This window comes from Chiloscyllium plagiosum, chromosome 39 (genome assembly GCF_004010195.1).
Source record: "Chiloscyllium plagiosum isolate BGI_BamShark_2017 chromosome 39, ASM401019v2, whole genome shotgun sequence".
In the NCBI taxonomy this organism is placed as follows: domain Eukaryota; kingdom Metazoa; phylum Chordata; class Chondrichthyes; order Orectolobiformes; family Hemiscylliidae; genus Chiloscyllium; species Chiloscyllium plagiosum.
Genome location: NC_057748.1, coordinates 23,035,890 through 23,054,408, shown reverse-complemented (window position 1 = coordinate 23,054,408; position 18,519 = coordinate 23,035,890). Strand labels below are relative to the sequence as shown.

Sequence of the window (18,519 nt, the reverse complement as noted above, 5' to 3'; positions counted from 1 at the left end):
AAGATTTTTTCAAGATATATGTAAACAGTAGCTTTGTGGCTGGAATGTACTTTTTTGCCTTTGTGAGACAGGATGTCAGGTCCTTGGCTGGGTTGTAGAATCAACATGACACCTGATGTTCAACTAACATTTTGTGAACTTTATACTGTGACCTATTTAAACTAAAATATCCTATCATTCTAAATATGTAGGCAAAATAAATTTTGGGGGGGAGCATGGCAACAAATTACAAAAAAAAGGAATAAAATTACAAAAAGGGTGTCAAATGCATTTCGATATTGATAAATGTGAGTTTGATTTTTCACAGCATGTGCAAATCCTAATTAATTTTCAAGAGAAAAGGAGGAGATAAGAAAGAAGTAGTAAAAATCATGAATGGATGTCATGGAGTGGATAGGGAGAAACCACACCTGTTAGAAAAAGGATCAGAAACAAGAGGGCACAAATTTAATGTCATTTGCAAAAGACAAAATTTAGAAAAAAAAATTATCTCCCAATGATATTTCATGTTTGGAATGCACTGACTGGAAGTTTGGTGGAGGCATGTTCAATTAAGGCATTCTAAATAGGATTGAGTGATTGTTTCTGTTCAAGTAATGTGCAAGGGTAAGGGAAAAGGCAGGAGAATGGCACTATGTCATGATGCTCATTTAGAGACCTGTTTTAGACATAAAAAATGGCGTATTGTATCCCATAGGTCGTCTTATCTGTCTTGCTGCCTGCATGTATCCCATATGTCTCCTTAACCACCATATTTATCTGTTCTGCCTTCCAGAATCTGAGGACATGAATAACCTATGTCTGTCTGATCCTCTGTGCTTTCCAGTGTCCAAACATTCATCATGAGCACAGTTGAAACATTTAAAAGATGTCTAGATAAGTACATGAATAGGAAAGGTTTGGAGGGATATGGGCCAGAAGCAGGCATGAGGGACTACTTTAATTTGGGATTATTATTATCAGCATGGTCTGAAGGGTCTGTTTCCCTGCTGTATGACTCAATGTATTCCCTTGCCTTGTTTATCCTGCCCAAGTGCATCTCACACACTTATTTGGATTGAATTCCACTTGCCACTGATCAGCCCATCTGACCAGCTCATCCATACCCTCCTGTAGTCTAAGGCTATTCTCCTCACTGGATACTACCCGACTAACTTTCAGTTCATCCACAATCTTACTTATCAGCCTTCCTACATTTCAAGTCTAAATTATTTATATATACCAAAAACTGCAGTGGCCACAACACTAATACCTGCACAACTCCACTGGACATGGGCTTTCAGTCTCTAAAACATGCTTCAGCAATCACTCTCTGCTACCTGTCACTCAGCCCATTCTAGATTCAATTTGCCAAATTTCTGTGGATCTCATGGGCTCTTAGACTGATAGTGAAGATATGTGCAACTTAATCAAAAACCTTGAAGTCCAAATAGGTGACATCAAATGCTTTGCCCTCATCTACATCCCAGGTCACCTCTTTGAAAAATTCAATCAAGTTAGTCGGACATGACCTTCTTAACAAAAGTATGCTGATTGTTGATTGATCCCTGCCTCACCAAATGTAGATTCATTCAGTCTCTTGGAATTCCTTCCAATTGTTTCCAGTGAGGGTAGACTGACTGCCCTGGTGCACCCTTTCTTCCCCTCTTGAGTAACAATACCACATTGCCTGTCCTATATACTGATATAATTTTTTAAGGACATGACCACAAAGTGTGGATCCAGCTATCCAGAGCGGATGAACGGACTGGCTGTCTTATTCTTGAAAAATAAAGGTTGAGGAATGACTTAGAGGTCTTTAAAATTGATAGAGTTAGAAGAGAAAGAAGGCTTGCTCTTGTGGGGAAATAATTAGAGGCTGTCAGTATAAGATTGTAACAATGAAATCCAGTAGAGAGTTTAGAAGAAGCAATTTTACCAGAGTGGTGAGAATGCCAAATTCTTGAGTGGGAAGTGCTTGAACTGCATAGTAGATGCACGTTGGACATCGCTGGATTAGTATGCAAGAGGTGGTGTTACAATGATAAAATGAGAATTGGCTTCAGTGGACCATAAAAGCCATCAAGGATCGTTTGGACTGAATGGCCTGTCTTTGTGCTGTAAGTTCTATGTATGATGTGCCTGTTTGCTCGCCTACTTCTCTGTTTTAATATATTAGTGTCTCCATCTTCCTGTGTGCTTATATGTGCATCTGTTTGTGTTTCTAGACATGCCTGCATCTGTATGCTGCAACTTGCACCTGTCTGTATTTTATCCATATACCTGTGCCACTGATGAGGCTGATGCGTGGTGTTGCAAAGCCAGGGCTGGGAGTGGGAAGAAAGAAGATGTAATGGGATTGTCATGCACCAGGCCAGACCCCCTCAAAACACTTCAAGAAAGTAGCCTAGACCCTAACTTTGTTAGTTCTTTTAAGCAGGTGTAACATTAATGTCCCTGGGGAGATACAGCTGGTCAAACTACTTAGTTTTAAACAAAACCGAATTTATTTACAAGATTCCCGAATGAAGCAGAAACAATAGAGAGCAGAATACCAAATAACCTAATCTACCCAAAAACCCAAAGATTATCTCAAATTAATGATGCTGTTCCAAATACTTACTACAATCCACATAAACACCCCTTGGCACAAAAAGTAAAATCAAGCAGGGTCTTACAGGAGAGAAGTCAAAGAGAGAGTACCATCAAGGACCTGCTTTTTTGGGTCCAGCTTCAAAACACTAATGCTAAAACCAAACCAGAGAGAAGCTGAGCTGGCAGAACTGGCACTCTCCTTTTGTTGTACAAATGTTTTTTTTTAAAACTTGAAAGCCTTTTTCCTGATGCACTATCTGTTAGCTATTATCAAACTGACCCTAAAACTCACCCAAACCCAGATTTGTTTTGGAGTTTGTGTCTATTAGATCTCTCTGGGAGAAAAAAACAAAGACAACATAACCTTGTTAAAGGAGCAGCATTGTCACAGGATTGAGGGGCTGGCACAGGGCGGGAAAGAGCTACAAACTGGAGGGAAGATGTGTTGAAAAGGGGAATGCAGTGGCTGCAGAGATGGAAGCTGAGAAGTTGCAAGTAAGAGTAAATTTCTACAGCAGGCTTAAAACTGCTATCAACAAAGGATTATTCAGCTAACTGAGAACAGAAAAACTGAATAATGAATTTCCTGCAAAAGCGTATGGAGTCTCGAGTTTAAGACTGCAGGATTTCGGAAACGTAAAAGCTGTGAACAGAAGTAGGCCATTTTGAGCTTGTTCCGCCATTCTAAAACATAGAACAGTACAGCACAGTAACAGGCCCTTTGGCTGACCATGATGTCATTCCTAATCCAATCCCATCTGCCTGCAAATGGTCCGTATCCCTCAATTCCCTGCCTGCTCATGTGTCTGTCTGCCTCTTAGATGTTACTATTGTATCTGCTTTTACCTCTTTCCCTTAGTAGTGTGTTCCAGGTACCTACCACCCTCTGTGTATAAAACCTGCTTCATAAAACTTGGCTCATGTATCTCTTTTTAAACTTTCTCTCCCTCTCACCGTAAATCTAGGTCCCCTAGTATTTGACATTTTCAACCCAGAAAAAAAGACTCCAGCTATCCGCCCTAACTGTCCCCCTCGTCATTTTATATATTTCTAGCAGGATACCCCTCAGTCTCTGAAGCTCTAGCAAAAATAACCCAAGGTTGTCCAACTTCTCCTTCATAGCTAATACACTCCAATTCAGGTAACATCCTGGTAAACCTTTTTTCCAAAGCCGCCTCATTCTTCCTTTTTTGTTTATTTATTTGTTTGTCTGTATGTGTTTGTAGCAGTTTTAAAAGCAAATTGGAGTATTAGCTCATAGAGCTAAAACTGGTGTTGAGAGAGCTCATTAGATAGTTCATAGATGTTTACATGTGAGTAAAAGTTACTTATTTGGAGTAAATCATAGTTGTTGTTGAGTCTAGGAGCCTCATTAGTGTTATCTTGATTCTAACAAACCGGTTAAAGGGGACTTTGTAAGATTTGATTAAATCATTAACTTATGTGGCAACCTGGAAGAAAGGTTTGAGAATCAGCACACTTTTCCAAGTGGTGGTTGATAGTTTATTTCATAAAGGTTTACATTTGTGAGTTATCTCATCTCAAAACATCTCCCATCCTTTGAATTATTTGAGGTACAGTGACTGTGTTCGAGACAAATGTGCAAATGCTTTAGCTGTGACTTCACCAATCTGCAGAAAGTTTGTCTTGAGTTCTTGTTTCCCCTTTAAATGGTTCTTGGACTTTAGGATTTTGTGAGGAACAAAGTTACACACATATATAACACAGCCACAAACTTGTTTATTAAAATGAAACCCTTGATACTTGATACAATACCTCTAAGCTGGTCCAAAAGGCACAACATATTCATTTGTGTTTCCAGTTTAAATATGGCTATGATTTAACCTTGGCCCCCATTGGAATTTCACAGTCACCACGACTTATTAAAAAAGCTTTGAAGACAAACTACAAACCACAGGCAAAACCCCAAGTTTCTATCTGAACCTCACTTAATTCAGATTTATACTTCTGGATTTAGTTGTTACTCTGAGGTTACCTAATCCTCTCAATCCCTTGGATTTGGCTGGTAATTTGCAGTCCTTTGTGTGGTTGCTGCTTCCAAGAAAACAGTAGGTTCATGAGCCAGGTTGACTGTTCCTGACCCTCCAGACCAAGGTCAGTATGATTTGACTCAAACATTTTATAGGTCCTAACACAGCAGATCTGTCTGGTATTGATTGTAAGCCTCAGTAAGGCTGACCGTTCTTCTCGCAAGTTACTTTAGTTCCACCCCTTTTATGATGATTCTCCTCCCCAATATAAAGAAATAACATCAAACATTTTCCTGCTGTTCAGGATGTGTGAAGGCTAAGCCTCCTTTGTGTAGTTCACATTCAGTTCATCAAAGTATAGTCAGTGAAACAATGCAGTCCTTTTCCATGGAAACATCTCTCCTGTTGTTTAGAAATGACACAGTAGCAGCACCTGGCCCCAGCTGGGCAAAGGTTTGAGTTATTTTGAATAATCTATTTCCTCCTCAGTGGGAACTTGTCATAGTAACAGGAGCCATGTTCTAATACTGTTGTGTTAGGTGACCAATCACTTGATTGCATCAGGTATTTCCCTGCACCATTGTCCCATGATAGCAGCCAGATGATGTTGAATCCTTCATGCTTAGCCACTGTCAGAATTATTGCTGTGTATTTGTCATAGAATCATAGAGTCATAGAGATGTACAGCATGAAAACAGACCCTGCAGTCCAACCCATCCATGCCAACCAGGTATCCCAACCCAAACTAGTACCACCTGCCAGCACCTGGCCCATATCCCTCCAAACCCTTCCTATTCATATACCCATCCAAATGCCTTTTAAATGTTACAATTGTACCAGCCTCCACCACATCCTCTGGCAGCTCATTCCATACATGTACCACTCTCTGTATGAAAACGTTGCCCCGTAGGTCTTTTTTATATCTTTCCCCTCTCACCCTAAACCTATGCCCTCTAGTTCTGGACTCCCTGACACCAGGGAAAAGACTTTACCTATTTACCCTATCCATGCCCCTTATAATTTTGTAAACCTCTATAAGGTCATCCCTCAGCCTCCGACGCTCCAGGGAAAACAACCCCAGCCTGTTCAGCCTCTCCCTATAGCTCAAATCCTCCAACCCTGGCAACATCCTTGTAAGTCTTTTCTGAACCCTGTCCTGAAGGTTGGCTTTTTCTTGCAGCACTGTGTACATGGATTTTGAGATTTTCTTCATATTTCATAAGGTACGGTTGCATGGATTCCCAACCCTGTACTCGGGTGATGACCTTTTATGTATAGCAATGTATGCCAGTTTTTTTTTTACAAAGGAATGGATTTGCAGATAACTTTTGCCTTATGCCAATTTACATACTGCAAAGACTATGCAATTAATGTTTTTACTCATGTTGTGGACTTAAGTTTGATGGCCTGGTGATAGTTATTGTGAATATTGATCAACACTTCCAATTCTGCTTTAGGTAAGTCCCAAATTTCCCATACACCCAAACATGCATACACAACGTAGTTTTTATTAAGTGACTGTATCACTACTGAAGAAGTTGTTGAGAATGGACAAGGGGCCCCTATGAAAGCAAAACACTGCCCTCAAGTAGCCCTTTTCAAAACCTCGATTAGTCCTCAGAAACAAGATGTGGTGTGTTACGAAGGGCACTGTTCCTGTTGATCCTTAATTTTTTTTTCAGGCACAGTGGCAGCTTTAAATGATTAAATCATTAATGGGTAACAAATATGTTCAGCAAGATTCAGAAAGTTTGCACACAATGGCTGAAGTTATCAATTCACCAACTGTCTGAATGCTAATTCTGGTAGTTTCAATGAGAACTGGAAAGTCCCGCATGGTGCAGTTCTCAAGGACCGAGTTGACATACATTACTGCTGTCATCTCTTTGGATCCTCTGCCAAACCTCTTAAGGTCTTGGCAGCTCTTTATTATCTCACCTCAGTGGCTGTCCTTCACGTGGAAGTTTAGAAACTGAGAATGCGAGCAGGTCATTCCTTCACGTTGGGCATTCCACCCAATGTCTTTACCCTTGCCTCGCTCAGTGTTACTGAAAACAACTACAGCATTTTTAACTACTTTCCTGCTGGCAAAGTCAGCTGAGAGTGGTACTGTCACCTCTGAGCCAGAGTGTTGTGTGTTCAAGTCCAGGACCTGAGTGTAAAACTTCAAAGCTGACTATCCCATTGCAGTTCTGAGTGAGTGCCACCCTATTGGAGATGCAGTCTTAAGTAAGGAAGTCTAAGAACCCACCTACCCTGTCAGATGAATGTGAAAGTTCGAAGAATAATTTATTGAGGGAGTTCTTCCCAGCATGATGGCCAATATTTATTCATCAATGAATATCATTGAAGTGGATTATCTGATCGTTTTAACATTGTTGTGGGTGCTTTCAGTGCACAAGTTGACTCCAGCCTTTCCCCATGCCAGTGATTACACCTCATTGAGTGCAAAACCCCTAGGGATATCCTGTTGTGAAAGTTATTGCAGAAATGCAAATCCTTTTTCTGTCTTGACTGAGATCAACTAATTTAACATAGGTCCAACTTGAATCAGCTCCATGCTTCCTGAATCGCGCAGATTTTTAAATAAAATAATTACAACACAAAGCTATATGGATCTGAGTGAACCAAGTCTGTACTGAAGATTCTCTCTTTTTTGTCTGTTCTCAAATTATCTGAGATAACATTTAATATCTGCTTGTGTTTTTGCCTTCTTACTGCAGGTATCTTGATATTTATCCTATATGTCTGATCTCTTTTAACAGGGAGTTTTACACCTTCAGTCAGTGGCCCATTTACAGCATTGACTCCTAGCATGTGGCCACAGGATGCACTAACCAAGTATTCCCAGGTAAGAGAGGATCTCGTTCTATACATCAGATTCAATTTTCACACTAATTTATTGCCTTGTTTTTACAGCCAGGAGGAATCTAAAGGTTTGTGCCTGTAAAGTTATCGTAACCCATCTTCATTATTTAGTTATAGTAAAGGATCAAGGCAAAATGCAGTCTGATAGAAAACAAAAAATTGTGGATGCTGGAAATCTGAAACACAAACAAAAATTGCTAGAAAAAACTAAGCAAGTCTGCCAGCATCTGTGGTGAGGAAAGCAGAGTTAATGTTTTGATTCTGGTGAAAATAAAATGATGGTCAGGAGAGGATTCTGGCTGTAAGTGCTGCTCCTTTTTTTAGAGTTTTTTTCCAGTGCTGGAGCTGATTTCCACACTTTCTTTGAGCAGTAATCAAAAAAACAGTGTTGCATTGTTTTTGGTACTTGGGGAAAAAAAATCAAAAACAACAATACTTTAAATAAGAGGAAAGAGAGAGAGAGAGAAGGGGATGAAGTTTTGTGAGAATGGCCACATGGAGAGGTTGGAGTACAGCTCCAGAAATCATCAAGAATTCATCAAAAGAATCAAGCTGCGAACTTTCACAGCTGACTGACTGTGAAATTACAAACATCTCTGGAGATCTGTCAGAGAGAAACAAACAGTGCAGTGCATGTTCACAGCTGACCTTCAGAGACCACAGCAGCTGGGAGTGACCAGTGGTTTCAGAGCCTGATCAGCTAATTGTTTGATTTTAAGACTTCCAAAACTTAAAATCTTAATTTTTTTTTGTAAATCTATAACAGAGTAAGGTGAGAGTATTTTTTTCATGTATTACTGAGATCTGCCTCTGCATTAAATTTTTAATGTAACAATTATCCCAGACTTTTGAGCAGTAAGTCTGTGCTAATGTTGAGTTTTTGCGAAATTGTGTTGTGATTGTTTTTTGGGTATGTTCTGCGTCTGTGAATTGTTTAAGATACAGATGGTTTTAGTGGAGTGATGTGCTCTTCCCGTCAGATGTGAGATTAGCGAGAATTTCAGTGTTCCTTAATGTCTACATTGGGGCGGCACAATGGCTCAGTGGTTAGCACTGCTGCCTCAGCACAAGGGTCCCAGGTTCGATTCCGGCCTTGGGCAACTGTCTGTGTGGAGTTTGCACATTCTCCCAGTGTCTGCGTGGGTTTCCTCCGGGTGCTCCGGTTTCCTCCCACAGTCCAAAGATGTGCAGGTTGGGTGAATTGGCCACGCTAAATTGCCCATAGTGCTAGGTGCATTAGTCAGAGGGAAATGGGTGAGGGTGGGTTACTCTTCAGAGGGTCGGTGTGGACTGGTTGGGCTGAAGGGCCTGTTTCCACACTGTAGGGAATCTTAAAAAAAAAAGTATGTTTGGGTGCAAATCCTATTGGATCACATGGATCTTTTGGAGTGGCAATTAGAGGCAGTGGGGAAATTAAAGGAGCCAGGCAGTGTGATGAATGTCATATATTCATGAAGGTAGAAAAACTGTAGATACAGTCAGGTAATTGGTTACTGTCTGGAAAAGTAGGCGGGTAGAGCCTCTGAGGGGAATATAGCACTGGCAGCCAGTTTTCTGGTACTGACACTAGCTCTACTGGAATGAGAAGAATGTCAGATTCCAAGTGATGGAATGTGATTGGGGACTCTGTAGTGAGGGACACAGACAGATTTTTCTGGGGCTGATAGCGAGACATCAGAATGGTGTGTTGCCTCCCTGATGCCAGGGTCAAGGATGCCATGGAGAGGGTGCAGAATATTCTCAAAGGGGAGATTGACCATCAGAAGGTTCATGTAATCCCAACAGCGTGGAAACACTCCATTCGGCCCATTCAAATCCAATCCGACCCTCCGAAGATCATCCCACCCAGACTCACCCTCTGCCTCTGTAACCCTACATTCCCCATGGCTAACCCACATAGCCTGCACATCCCTGAACACTATGGGCAATTTAGCATGGCTAATCCACCTAATCTGCTGATCATCGGACTGTGGGAGGAAACTGGAGCACCTGGAGGAATCCCACGCAGATATGGGTAACATGTGAAAACTCCACACAGACATTCGCCCCAGGTGGAAATGGACCTGGGTCCCTGGTGCTGTGAGGCAGCAGTGCCAACCACTGAGCCACCGCACTGCCCCAAGGTTGTTATACACGTTGGTAGAATGATTTAGGAAGAGAAAGGGATGAGGTTCTGCAGAGACAATATAAGAAATTACACAGGAGGTTAAAAGGCAGAGAATGGGGTAAGACTGATAAATTAAACTGCATGTATTTAAATGCAAGAGACCGGACAGATAAGACAGATGAACACAGGGCATGGTTGGAAACATGGGACTGGGATAACATAACTAATACAGAAATGTGACTCGAGGCAGGACAGGACTGGCAGCTTAACGTTCCAGAGTATAGATGCTATAGGAAGTGTAGAAAAAGGAGCAAGAGAGAAGAGAGGAAGTGGCGTTTTGGTTAAGGTTAACTTTACAGTTGTACTTAGGGATGATATTGCTGGGAAAGCATCCAGTGAAGTTATATAAATGGAACTGAGAGATAGGAAAGGGGTGATCACCTTATTGGGATTGTATCGTAGGCCCCCAAATAGTCAGTGGGAAATTGAGAAGCAAATATGTAAGGAGATTTAGGGTGTAGGCTTGCTCGCTGAGCTGTAGGTTTGATATCCAGATGTTTCATTATCTGGCTCGGTAACATCAGTGGCGACCTCCAAGTGAAGCGAAGCTGTTGTCTCCTGCTTTCTATTTATATCTTTCTCCTGGATGGGATTCCTGGGGTTTGTGGTGATGTCATTTCCTGTTCATTTTCTGAGGGGTTGATAGATGGCATCTCGATCTATGTGCTTGTTTATGGCGTTGTGGTTGGAGTGCCAGGCCTCTAGGAATTCTCTGGCATGCCTTTGCTTAGCCTGTCCCAGGATAGATGTGTTGTCCCAGTCGAAGAAAGTTAGCCACCAGGATACATAAACACCAGCTAGCCACAAAAAGACACGACCCCCTCTCCCTCATAGCCCTACACATGGATGTAAAAAAACCACCATTTCAACTGGGACACCATTTCAAAGAGATTCCACAAACAGATGTAAGGGCAAAAGAGTAACTAAGGAGAGAATGGGGCCCCTTAAAGATCAACAAAGCCATCTGTGTTTGGAACCTCATGAAATGGGTGAGATACTAAATGGTATTTTGCATCAGTATTTACTGTGGAGAAGGATATGAAAGTTAAGACAACTTGGGAGCAATAAATAGTGATGTCTTGAAAAGTGTACATATTACAGAAGAGAAGGTACTGGATGTGTTAAAATATACAAAGGTGGATAAATCTCTGGGACCTGATCAGGTGTATCCAAAACTGTGCGAAGCTAGGGAAGTGATTGCTGGGCCCCATGCTAAGACATTTGTATCATTGATAGCCACAGGTGAGGTGCCGGAAGACAGGAGATTGGCTAATGTGGTACCATTATTTAAGAAAGGTGGTAAGAAAATGTCCGAAAACTATAGACTGGTGAACTTGATGTCAGCAGTGGGCAAGTGTTTTGGAGAGAATTCTTAGGGACAGGATTCAAATGCATTTGGAAAGGCAAGGACTGGTTAGGGAAATCAACCTGGCTTTCTGTATGACAAATGGTGTCTCACTAACTTAATTTTTTGATGAAGTGACATAGAAAATTGATGAAGGCGGAAAGGTAGATGTTGTCAGTATTGCCTTCAGTAAGGCTTTCGACAAGGTTCTGCAAGATTAGATCACAGAATCCAGAGGGAGCTAGCCAACTGGATACAAAATTGACAGAAGACTGGAGATAGAGGGTAATGTTAGAGGTTGGACTGAATGCCTGTGATCAGTGGTGTGCTACAGGGATGAGTGATCATTTATTTAAATTGTTTGGATTTCAATATACAGAGGAACCTCCAATTATTTGAAGGACACGGCAGGAGTATTTCGCTCGGGCAATTCACTATGGGCAATTTAGCATGGCCAATTCACCTGACCTGCACATCTTTGGACTGTGGGAGGAAACCGGAGCACCCGGAGGAAACCCACGCAGACACAGGGAGAATGTGCAAACTCCACACAGCAGCAGTGCTAACCACTGAGCCACCGTGCTGCCCTGGTAGGAAGGTAGTGAAGTGATTGCAGAGATATTTGTATCATTGAGGTGCCAGAAGACTGGAGGTTGCCTAACATGGTACCACTGTTTAAGAAAGGTGGTAAGGAAAATCCAGGAAACTATAGATTGCTGAACCTGACATCGATGGTGGGTAAGTTGTTGGGAGGAATATTGAGGGACAGGATTTACATGTGTTGGAAAGGCAAGGACTGATTAGGGATAGTCAACGTCTCACCAACTTATTTGAGTTTTGTGAAGAAGTAACATCCAAATCATTCATTTTAAACATGAAAAGTAGTGGACCCAGCACCAATCCTTGTGGCACACCGCAGGTCAAGATCTCCAGTGTGAAAAGCAGCCCTCCACGACCAGCTTCTGTCTTCTACTTTGAGCCAGATCTGTATCCAAATAGCTAGTTCTCCCTGTATTCTATGTTATCTGACCTTGCTAGCCAGTCTACCATGAGGAACTTTCTCGAACACTTTACTGAAGTCCATCTAGATCATGTCCACTGCTCTGCTCTCATCAATCCTCTTCATTATTTCTTCAAAAGACTCAATCAAGTTAGTGAGACATGATTTCCCATGCACAAAGCCATGTTGACCATCCCTAATCAATCCTTGCCTTTCCAAAATACATGTAAATCCTGTCCCTCAGTATTCCCTCCAGCATCTTGCCCACCACCGATGTCAGGCTTACCGGTCTATAGTTCCTTAGCTTTTCCTTACCACCTTTCTCAAATAGTCATAGCAATCTATAGCATGGAAACAGGCCCTTTGGCCCAATTTGCCCATGCTATCCAGTTTTCATAGTTTAAACTAGTCCCATTTACCTTCGTGTTGTCCATATCGGTCCAAACCTATCCAATTCAAGTACCTGTCTAAATGTTTCTTAAATGACAAAATTGTACTTGCTTGCACCACAACCACTGGGAGCCCGTTCCAAATGCTCACCACCCTCTGTGTGGGAAAAAAAATTGCCCTCCTGTATCCTTTTGTACCTCTCTCCTCTCACTTTAAACCTACACCCCCTAGTTTTAGACTCCCCTATCATGGGGAAAAGCTGTCGGCTTATCTATGTCTCCAAGCTCCTTACGTAATTGAAGTTTTGTATCCTTGGAACCACTCTCCTAAACCTGTTCTGCACTCAACAAGTTCACATCCTGTGTCACACCGAGGTCTACAGAATGCAGCTGAAGATTAACTAGTGACCTATGTAAGTTCAGCATTACCTTTCATACTATCCACTCTACTAATGAAGCCTAGTGAACCCAGATGATAGGAAGGAAGAAAAAATGTGGAAGGGTAATGCTAATCGTGAATTTTTTACTCAGCAGAACAGGCAGTCATTTCTTTGGCTGTCGATATAACTCCAGGATGGTATGTTGCCTTCCTTGTGCTAGGGGTGGGTGAACAACTAGAGATGTTTGTCTTCATTGGTTCTAATGACATAGTTGGCAATATTGTGGAGATTTGAACAGAGTCCAGATTTCCAAAGCTTATGACCTGAAACGTTAGTTCTGATTTTCTCTTCATAGAAGCTACCTGATCTACTGATTTGAGTATTTCTACCATTTTTCTGTTTTGATTTTAGATTTCCAGCATCCACAATGTTTTGTCTGTTCTATTACATGTCTTGGTTGATGCCTTGTACATGTGGATGTAATTTACTGGAATTTAATCTGATTGGCGATTTGGTAGTTGATCTTTTGGGTAATTCTAGTGTCTTTTGAAGAGGTTTTCAGAAGCAGTATAGGAGGTTTCAGAAACCCTTTGTCTTTTCTGCAGCTATCTGAAGAGTGCTTAATGTAAGCATTTTACTTTTGAAGTTCCACAGTTAAACTATGTTGGAGCAAAGACAGCCCCAAGGTTGAAGACTCCTTTGCTAAACTGGCCTTAACACCATAGACCATAAGATATAGGAGCAGAATTAGTCCACTTGGCCCATCAAATCTGCTCCACTATTTGATCATGCTCATAAGTTTCTCAACCCTATTATCCTGCCTTCTCCCTGTCACCTTTGATCCCCTTCCTAACTGAGAATTATCTATCTTGCCTGTATTAAATACACTCAATGACTTGAACTCCACAGCCTTCTGTGGAAATGAGTTCCACAGATTCACCGCCCTCTAGCTGAAGAAATTCCTCCTCATCAGTTCTAAATGGTTGAACCTTCACTCTTAGGTTGTGTAGTTGGGTCCTAGTCTATCCTACTCGTGGAAGCATGTTCTCCATATCCACATTATCCAGGCCCATCAGTATTCTGTAAGTTCAATGATATCCCCTCTGTTCCTTAGACAAATCCAGAGTCCTGAACTGTTCCTCATATGACAAGCCTTTCATGCCCAAGGTTGTGCTTAGTAAACCACCTCTGGATCCCATCCAGCACCACCACATCCCTCCTTAGATACGGGGCCCAGGACTTCTCACAATATTCCAAATGCAATCTGACCAGAGGCTTATACAGCCTCTTGTATCCCTCTCTAAACGAATGCTAACATTGCATTGGATAGATTCGCTTGTAATTTATTTGCTTTTAATCTTGCTGGTGGAACTTGCTTTGTTTCAAATGGTGTCACTAATTAATATCGTCATCTTTTACAGTCTCATATTTCTTGGATGTTGAGGTGCTGGTTGGAAACATTGTATGGAACTAATCCACCTCTGTTCCGTTTTCCTTTCAGAAGAAAGACTCTGTAGAAGAGTCAGAAATCCAGTATGATGAGTTTGGGTTTCGGATAGACAAAGAAGGTAAATGGGAATTTAACCTCTATTATTCCCTTCTGACCACCAGTCCGTCTGCTTGCTACCCTTGCTATCTTCGATATGATAAGGAAGGGAATTCAATGTAACAGGATTGTCAGTTATTCAATTCATAACAGGAGCAAGTTGCATCTGACCAAAATCTTTCAAGTAATTAAATGTGTTTCACTGGATTGTTAAAGTATGATACCAGTTTGCAAAAGGAGGTATAAAGGAGACAGATTATCAAAACCTTAGTGAAAGAGGTAGGATTAAAGTTCCTAAATAGAGGAAGATTAAGTAATAATGTGCAGAAATGAGCTCTTTAAATTACTGTTGAAGTTTTCCCATCTGCGCCTCACCATTTGACTCCAGAAGCCTCGCTCACAGCAAGGCTTCAGAGACATATAACAGTACAGCACAGTACTGGCCCTTAGGACCTTGATATTGTGCCAAACTTTTATCCTACTGTAAGAGCAAACTAACCTACATATCCTTCATTGAACTATTTTCCATATGCATATCCAAGAGTTGCTTAAATGTCCCCATCTGACTCTTATTACCACTGCTGGCAGTACATTCTACGCACTCACTACTCTCTGTGTAAAGAACCTACCTCTGACATCTCCCCTGAATCTTCCTCCAGTCACATCAAAGTTATGCCCCCTTGTGATAACCATTTCTGCCCTGGGAGAAAGTCTCTGACTATTCACTCTATCTATGCCTCTCATCATCTTGTACACCTCTATCAAGTCACCTCTCACCCTTCTTTGCTCCAGTGAAAAAAGCCTTGGCTCCCTCAACCTTTCTTTATAAGACATGCCCTCGAGTCCAGGCAGCATCTTGGTAAATCTCCTCTGTACCCTCTCTAGAGCTTCCTCATCTTTCCTATAATGACATGACCAGAACTGAACACAATATTCCAAGTGTGATCTAACTAGGACTCTGTCAAGCTGCAGCATACCCTCATGGCTCTTAAACTCAGTCCCCCTGCTAATGAAAGCCAACACACCATATGCCTTCTTAACAGCCCTATCAACTTGGGCGGCAACTTTGAGGGATCTATGGACACGGACCCCAAGAGACCTCTGTTCCTTCACACTGCCAAGAATGCTTCCATTAACGCTGTATTCTGCATTCAAATTCAACCTTCCAAAATGAACATAGAACATAGAAGAATACAGCGCAGTATAGGCCCTTTGGCCCTCGATGTTGCACCGATCCAAGCCCACCTAACCTACACTAGCCCACTATCCTCCATATGCCTATCCAATGCCCGCTTAAATGCCCATAATGAGGGAGAGTCCACCACTGCTACTGGCAGGGCATTCCATGAACTCACGACTCGCTGAGTGAAGAACCTACCCCTAACATCTGTCCTATACCTACCACCCCTTAATTTAAAGCTATGCCCCCTTGTAACTTTTCATGCGGGTTATGATTGAATGTGTAGGCCCCCTCTGGAAAACTAAAATTTGGAACCAGTACTTGCTAACCATAATGGATGTGTCTACCAGATTTCTGGAGGCAATTCCATTACAGAATATAAATGCGAAAAAGGTGGTAGAGGAGTTAGTATCTTTTTTCATGTGGTGTGGGCTACCCAGAGAGATTAGGCCAGACCAAGGGTCAAATCTTATGCTTGGCTGTTTAATGAAATCATGCTTAGCTTAGGCATGTCGCACTTTTAATCGCGTGCGTACAATCCTGAATCCCAGGGAGCTTTGGAAAGATGGCATCAGACCCTGAGGATTACTCAAATGATTGGGATAAAGGTATCCCATTCGTATTGTTTGCCATTAGAGATGCCCCAAATGAATTGACTCAGTTTGCTCCCTTTGAGTTAATATTTGGACATGAAGTGCGAGGTCCTTTGAAATTATTTAAAGAAAACATTACAGGACCGAAATTGGAGATCTTACACTTGGATTATGTATCTGAGGTGAGGGAGACATTAAATCAGGTAAGAGAGTGAACTAAACTGCAGCAGAAGAGGGTGCAGCATAGAATGAAGCAGGTGGCAAATAAAATTTTGAAAACTCAGACATTTTCCCATGGAGATGATATGTTAGTTGTGTACCAGCAGTAGATAAAGATGCCGGAGAGGAAAAATCTATATTGGGTATGTCGTAAAAGACGTTGAAACTTTAGGGTAATAGACAGGAAACTGGAGAAGCAGGTTTTAGTTACTGCCACACAGAGAGGAATCAAATCCAGATGTCATGGAGTTTGATGTGTCTCAAAATATGTTAAATAATGAGCAAGTCTTTGAGGAGTGGCATTGATTAGTGAACTGTCTATCTCAGGAGCAAAGAGCCCAGTTTGTTGCAGCAGTATGAGGACGTATGCAGGAATGGGGAGGACTAATATTGTTGGGCATGAGGTGAAAGAAGGGAATGTTGTTCCAATAAAACAACACCAATTCAGACTTAATCCTTTCAAAGCCACACAGGTCTAGGAGCAAGTGAACAAAGATGTCATCAAACCCGAATCAGAGGGATTAAAGATAGCCGCTCGTCTTAGTTTGCAAACCTGACTGGACTCAATGATTTTGTGTGGACTATCAGAAAATCTATGCTGTAACAAAATTGGACTCATACCCAATACCACAATTGGAGGGCTGTAACGAGAACATTGAACAAGCCAGTTACATCACAACATTTGACTTACTGCATGGAAATTGGCAGGTACCTTTATTAGAAAGAGCAAAAGAAGTTTCCATGTTTGTCACCTCAAATGGGCTATATCAATTCAAAGCGATGCCTTTTGGAATGAAGAACACACCAGCCACATTCCAAAGTCTCATGAACAGAGTTGTGGCTGGATGAAAGTAAACTGTGCTGTTTAGCTGGATGATGTAGCGATCGTTAGTGAGTCATGGAAAGATCGCGTAGTACAACAAGCAGAGCTTTTTGAACGATTACGAGAAGCAAAACAGGTAATAAACTTAAAGAAAACAGAATTCGCGAAGGCAGAGGTGACATTCTTGGGACATAACATGGGTCATGGAAGGCTGACCCCAAGGAATATGAAGATGAAAGCCATTGAGGAATTTCCACAACCATCCTCAAAGAAAAAGGTGCTTCGATTTTTGGGGCAAAGCGGATTTTACCGGATGTGTGTTCCAATCTACAGCAGCATGGTGGCACCGCTAACAGATTTACTAATGAACACAAATTTTTGGTGGCGGGAACAATGCCAGGAGGCATTTGACAATTTAAAAGTAGTATTAACCACGGCACCAGTTTTAGCTACACCAAATTTTTTAAAACCCTTCAAAGTTGCATTTGATGCTAGCGATATAAGAGTTGGAGCTGTACTGCTACAGGAAGTCGATGATGGAATTGAATGGCCAGTTAGATACTTTTCAAAGAAATTTGACATTCACAGAGAAAATAATGTACCACTGAAAGAGGATTATTGAGTTTGGTACTGGCCTTACAACATTTTAATGTTTATGTGATGAACAATGTGTCGGAGCCAGATGTGTACATGGATCACAATCCTCTAACATTCTTGGAATGATTTAAAGTCAAAACTGTGAGACTGTTTCATTGGAGTCTTATATTACAGACTTTTAATTTACATATTGTAAATGTTGTAGATCATAACAATGTGATAGCAGATGCGTTATCGCAGATTTAAAGGAAAAAGTATAGGTCAAATTGGACAGATTGCAGCATGTATGTGTGCAGAAATTTTTATGAACTTAGAATAATGACCCATGTACTTCCGTGAATTGAGGAGAAATCATTGAGTCTTCACGATGACTCTCAAGGGGACATCCATCACACTGATCCAACAGTGAGTGGATCCAGAGTGTAAGGCAGACTCCCTGAATCTGCTTGAAACCAGTGAAAGTCATTAGAGAGCGAACATCAAGGAACAGCATGTCCCCCCCCCCCAGTCACAAGGACTATCTCAGAGAACTCTTGGAAATGGGACCAGCCAACTGCTTTCCCAGTCTTCCCCTCCATCCATCACATCCATGTTTATTCTGTCTTTGCCTATCTAGCGATGTATGCAAGAGGTGTTTAAAACAGAGTTAGAATATTAAACAGTAGAGCGATATGTTGAAGGTGGGCAGTACGGTGGCACAGTGGTTAGCACTGCGGCCTCGCAGCGCCAGAGACCTGGGTTCAATTCCCGCCTCAGGCGACTGACTGTGTGGAGTTTGCACGTTCTCCCCGTGTCTGCGTGGGTTTCCTCCGGGTGCTCCGGTTTCCTCCCACAGTCCAAAGATGTG

At 41.7% G+C, this 18,519-nt stretch overlaps 1 protein-coding gene across 2 annotated transcripts in view; it reads left to right on the top strand.

The window, feature by feature from the left end:
- sgsm3 (small G protein signaling modulator 3) overlaps nucleotides 1-18,519 on the top strand; it is a 186,135-nt gene that overhangs the window by 31,746 nt on the left and 135,870 nt on the right. Inside the window, exons 1-3 of one of the 2 annotated variants that reach the window (XM_043680030.1) lie at nucleotides 5,770-5,788; nucleotides 7,331-7,416; nucleotides 14,216-14,282. In XM_043680030.1, the coding sequence (XP_043535965.1) occupies nucleotides 7,381-7,416; nucleotides 14,216-14,282 (103 nt within the window). In that variant the 5' untranslated portion in view covers nucleotides 5,770-5,788; nucleotides 7,331-7,380. Of the gene's footprint in view, nucleotides 1-5,769; nucleotides 5,789-7,330; nucleotides 7,417-14,215; nucleotides 14,283-18,519 lie in introns of those variants that run through there. The other variant, XM_043680029.1, reaches the window with a different exon arrangement.